We start from the raw sequence: 6,000 nt of genomic DNA, 5'->3' as shown, positions 1-6,000 counted from the left end.
ATTACATATAAAAATGTTCTCATGTCCTACTTAACAGGGTCAGAAAAGCACTTTTAATTCACACCAATTGCATTTAATATAAATTTAAACTAATACATTTTCATTTCAACTGCAAATAACATGAAATTAAGTGTCTTATAAAGTATTCTTATAATGTGTATTATTACCATAATAAGTACTCTTTTAAAAAGTGTCCTAAAGCTTCTTTTTCACAAGGCAAATGTTGATTTTTGGTGTGAACCGTACCAGCCTTTACAACGGCAACTCTTTCCTTGAACATCTCTTATCTGAAATCTCCTCTCAAACACAAGTTCTTTCTACTCCTTCAGTGTAAACAAGGCATTTTGTTTTTTCCGGATGGTATTTTTGTCGTGTGGTATACTTGCTCTGGTAGCAGCCAGTGTCCCTGAGGGTTGTGGTCAGATGAAATAGTGCGCTGTTTCAGGAGGAGCACACTGCTTCAGCCACAGGTTTAAATTAAGCGTGGTGGAACAGCGCCTCAAACCCCCTCCGGCCGCACAGGAAAGAGAATAACTCAAGCATGGCAGCATGAATGCCGAGGCTGATACGGTCAATGTAAACAAGAGGAGAGACACGGTAAGAGAGAGGTCAAGTCATCGCACACATATCGTTTCAGCAGGGGATTCACATTCTGCCCAGCTTATTTTGGTTTTGCTTTTCATTTTGGTTTCACACCACGGCACACAAATCAAGTATTAATGAGCAATGTACGTCAGAACAGAAGGCAGGGAAGTTTATTTCCACTTTAGAGTGCCAAGAGGAAAAACTTGGATTACCTTGATAATGTGCCTATTTACACCTTGTTGGCAGAGGATATTTACACTGACTCCGCCCACCAGTGTCTGATTGAGCCAGACAAACCTGCAAAAGAAACCTGTCTGATAACAGAAGCAGGGCTGTAGGGTTAGACACTCTTTTCACTTTCCCCATCAAATATCAGATCAGAGAGGCATTTATTTAAAAAAAATATTAAGAAAATATTTGAAAAGTGTTAGTAAAGTGCCATCTAACCTAACGGGTAAGGTTAGATGAGAGCTTTAAGGCAGCATCCATTTATAATTGTATATATCATCATATCCACTGAATATGTTATTATAATTGCATACTGTTTTATAAGGTGCAAATTATGGAAGCTTGTTTCTGCCACAGAATTAAACAATTTAAAAGACAATTCTGACTTTATATCTCAAAATTCTGACTTTATAACTCACAATTCTGACTTTATATCTCACAATTCTGACTTTATAACTCTCAATTCTGACTTTATAACTCAATCATATCTCACAATTCTGACTGCTCACAATTCTGACTATAATTTGCCATTCTGACTTTTTAACTCAATTCTGACTTTATAACTCAATTCTAACTTTATATCTCACAATTCTGCCTTTATAACTCAATTCTGACTTTAAAACTCAATTCTAACTTTATATCTCACAATTCTAACTTTATATCTCACAATTCTGACTATAGTTCACAGTTCTGACTATAATTTGCTATTCTGACTTTATAACTCAATTCTATAACTCAATTATAACTTTATAACTCAATTCTGACTTTATAACTCAATTCTAACTTTATATCTCACAATTCTGACTTTATAACTTAATTCTGACTTTATATCTCACAATTCTCACTTTATATCACACAATTCTGACTTTTTAACTCACAATTGCGACTTTATAGCTCACAGTTCTGACTATAATTTGCTATTCTGATTTTATAACTCAATTCTAACTTTATATCTCACAATTCTAACTTTAAATCTCACAATTCTGACTTTATAACTCACAATTCTGACTTTATAACTCAATTCTAACTTTATAACTCAATTCTGACATTATATCTCACAATTCTAACTTTATATCTCACAATTCTGACTTTATAACTCACAATTGCGACTTTATTTCACGCAATTCTGAGAAAAAGTCAAAATTGTGATATGTTAACTCACAGTGGCAAGAAAAAAAGTCAGAATTTTAAGATAAAAAGGAATTTTGAGATAATTGTTTTGCAATTACCTTTTTTTACAAGCTTCCATAGAAAATAGCATCCAACTACTATTTACAGGTTCTCATTATTACTCTATTCTATTCATAACTTCTCCAACAGGAAGCGTGGCACTCTGTTTCTGAAACATGAATCGTCTGTCATTTATGTTATTTCTAGTGATCTCACAATGCTGGTTGGATTGATGTAGTCTTGATGAAGTTTGGGAGCCATGAAGCAAGTAATTATGCGTGTGTGTGGTCAACAGCAGACTTGGACACATATAGAATGATTTTTTTTGTCTTAGAGAGATCTCTGTTTGCTATCAAAGAGTCTTCTCTACGTCCCCTGCTCAGGCTTTCTGTGGGCCTGCTGGAAGCCCTGTTTCGCTCTGGCCATCATGTCCTTGTAGAGTTGCAAGTCTTCTTTCTTTTCCTTCAAGGTGTTCCTCAAAGACGTTCTCAAGGTTTCATTTTCCTCTAGCTGCAGCGCCAGCCTGCATGGACAAGATACCAGTGTGCATTTAGTTACTGGTCTGGAATTAACTTTATACCCAAATAGTGTTGCTGGTTTAGGGAAAATGTGCTGTTATGCTCTATAAGCCAGTTTCCCAGCACTGTCCCTGGAGGCAGACCAACAGCACACGGTCTCCCTCATCTGACCCATCCATTATAGCTAATGAGCTGATGAGTTAAATCAGGAGAGTTTGGAAACATGTGCTGTTGGTGTACAGACTTCCAGCTCAACGCAGCATATTTTACTGTATTTACATCCATGGCAAAGAATTCTGCATAGTTCCTCTCACAATCAGGGCAAAATATGTGATTAAATGGATGAATTATGTGTTCTAGGTACGGGCATGTGTATGTGACAGTTGAGATAAAGATCTTTTAGTAATAATAGTGTTAATTTTGACAGCTTTAAAAAAAAAAAATCTTTGTCCTGTGTCAAATGCACTCACCTCATCATCATCAAATTTAGGATATTTTAGTCTAATTTTAGTCAATGAAAACGTCTCGGTTACGTATGTAACCCTCGTTCCCTGAGGAGGGAACGGAGACGTACGTTAGTGACTAACGAATGGGGGTTTCGCTTAGAAGCCAATCATCTTCGAGTATTCAACAGCGCCCAATGGCAGTGCCAATGCCATGGGCATGCGGAATTTGCATGCGTAACTCCGCCCCACCTCGTGGGTATATAAGGAAGTACGCTGGCAACATCGCATTATGTTACTGCTGCAGGAGCCAAGACTGAACTCCGCGTTCCAGGCAGCACAGCTGACGTGGCAAGGAAACGTACGTCTCCGTTCCCTCCTCAGGGAACGAGGGTTACATACGTAACCGAGACGTTCCCTTTCGTTCAGTCACTACGACGTACGTTAGTGACTAACGAATGGGGGATCCTATACAACAACGCCACTCAGCTGTCATCCAGTGCCCTGCGTAAGTGTGAGTACCCTGTCGTAAGACTAGTAAGGACGAAGGACTCCCACTTATCACAGGATTACCAAGGTACACTGGGAAGCATATCCCAGTGAGGGAATGCCAAGATGCCTACCCGTGGGGAGGACTTAGAGAATACACATATGACCCGCTAAGGGCTGCATATGGAAGATCTCTAGGGTACCAGCCGAAGGTGGATTTTTAACCCTAGGGGCGGCAGGGACTTGCCAAGGGAAAGACACCTGCTCGCTGAGGAGGCTTACGGTGGAAATACTCGTGTGGGGGTCGCCGGAGGGGAACCATGCACACGGAGCACCTGGCCGGACATGAGGGTCTGGGCTCGAAAGGGCAGACTGAACTGATGTCGGCGTAAGCAGTGCTGGAGGAGCTCAGGGCTCTCGGGGAGCTCACCTGAGGAAAATATCGCACGTATCCAGTCCTGGGAGTGGAGTGGCGAGCAAGCGAAGACACCAGAGCCTGGTCCATTACCGGCCCCTCGGGGGGCGAGTACATAGTCGGACACTGGCTCCACTCGGAGATTGTAGAATCTGGCGAATGTGTTAGGTGTCGCCCAGCCTGCAGCTCTGCAGATGTCTGTTAGCGAGGCGCCATGCGCTAGAGCCCAAGAGGAGGCCACACTCCGGGTGGAGTGTGCCCTCACACCAAGGGGACATGGTCGGCCTTGCTGCTGGTAAGCCAAAACAATGGTGTCCACTATCCAGTGAGACAACCTCTGCTTTGAGAGAGTACTTCCCTTCCGCTCTCCACCATAACAGACAAAGAGCTGGTCTGAGGTCCTGAAACACTGCGTCATGTCTACGTAGGCGCGGAGAGCGCGTACTGGACAGAGCAATGCCAAGGCTGGGTCTGCCTCCTCCAAAGGCAGCGCTTGCAGGTTCACCACCTGATCTCGGAACGGAGTGGTGGGAACCTTGGGCACATATCCGGGCCGGGGTCTCAGGATCACGTGAGAGTTAGCCGGCCCGAACTCAAGGCACGCTTCGTCAACCGAAAATGCTTGCAGGTCCCCGACCCTCTAAGCGAGGCCAATGCGGTCAGCAGAGCCGTCTTCATAGACAAGAACTTAATCTCAGCCGACCGCAAAGGCTCAAAGGGAGGCCTCTGCAGAGCACTTAAGACTACTGAGAGGTCCCAAGAGGGAACGAGAGGAGAGTGAGGAGGATTCAGTCTCCTCGCCCCCCTCAGGAACCTGATGATCAGGTCGTGCTGCTACTTACCTTTTTGTCTCCCAGGAGATCGTGGTAGGCAGATATTGCGGCCACGTACACTTAAGGGTGGAAGGAGACAGCCTTCGTCCCACCCCCTCCTGGAGAAACGAAGCACAGACCCGATCGGGCATTTCCAGGGGTCTTCCTGGCGGGAAGAGCACCATGTGACGAAGAGGTCCCACTTCAACGCATAGAGGTGTCGTGTAGACTCTGCCCTAGCGGAAGTGATGGTAGCGACCACCGCAGGTGGAGGGCTACTCAAACCAGCCGCGTCCCGTCCAGAAGCCACGTGGAGCTTCCAGAACGCTGGACGCGGGTGCCAAAAGGTGCCCCGTCTCTGAGTGAGGAGTCTCAGAGGAATAGGCCAGGGAGGGGCTGTCGCAAGGAGTAGCAGTTCTGAGAACCAAGTCCGGCCGTGCCAACGGGGCGACCAACATGACCTGCTCCTTGTCCTCCCTGATCTTGCACAGTACCTGTGCGAGAAGGCTCACTGGGGGAAACGCATAATTGCGTAGCCCCGACGACCAGCTGTGCGCCAGTGCATCCGTGCCGACCATAGGTCAGGGAATAATACAGGGAGCAATGGGAAGAGTCCTGGGAGGCAACAGGACTACCTGTGCGTCGCCGAACCGTTCCCATATCAGCTGGACCGTCTGGGGATGGAGTCTCCATTCTCCAGGAAGTGGCTGAAGCCGTGAGCTCGTAGGCTGCACGGTTCAGGACTCCCGGGATGTGGACAGCATGAAGGGACCTCAGATGCTTCTGACTCCAAAAAACGAGATGGCGGGCGAGCAGAGGTGGACAAAGTACAAAACTCCATTACTTGAGTAAAAGTAAAAATACTATTGGTTAAATATTACTCCATTACAGGTAAAAGTTGTAAAGATAGATTTTTACTTAAGTAAAAGTACAGAAGTACTTGCTTTTAAAAATACTTAAGTATCAAAAGTAAAAGTAAATGCATTATTTTATTATTATTGCATTGTTGTATGAATGCACGCTGTTCCATCATGGTGGTTTAAGCCAGTCATGCTCCATCTGACATGCTAGCATATCTTGAATTCATTTAAATACTTGCTTAAAAGGTACAAAGCTCTTATCAAAGTCAAAATCATACTAGAAAAGAAAGGTTTGTACATTGTGTTTATTTGACAGGATTATGTAAAAACATATTTCTGAAAGGACATCAGTTAACATTATTAGCCCAACTATGCTTTTGCATGCTAACTAACACCATTGTTGAACGTTACCTATGCGTTAGCGCTCTATCCACAAGGCTATGGCAACTTGGCGGGTAAATCTATAAAAAATTATTTGAC

At 44.0% G+C, this 6,000-nt stretch overlaps 1 protein-coding gene across 1 annotated transcript in view; it reads right to left on the bottom strand.

The window, feature by feature from the left end:
- Nucleotides 1-734: 734 nt before the first annotated feature.
- The window catches only part of ccdc13 (coiled-coil domain containing 13), a 44,315-nt gene continuing 39,049 nt past the window's right edge, over nt 735-6,000 (bottom strand). The window contains exon 15 of the mRNA XM_079819442.1: nt 735-2,506. Coding sequence (XP_079675568.1) covers nt 2,350-2,506 — 157 coding nt within the window. The 3' untranslated portion in view covers nt 735-2,349. The remainder of the gene's footprint in view (nt 2,507-6,000) is intronic.

Source organism: Gobio gobio (assembly GCF_949357685.1).
Source record: "Gobio gobio genome assembly, chromosome: 6".
Classification (NCBI taxonomy): Eukaryota; Metazoa; Chordata; class Actinopteri; order Cypriniformes; family Gobionidae; genus Gobio; species Gobio gobio.
The sequence above is the reverse complement of the archived record's forward strand: the minus strand, read 5'-3'. Positions and strand labels throughout refer to the sequence as shown.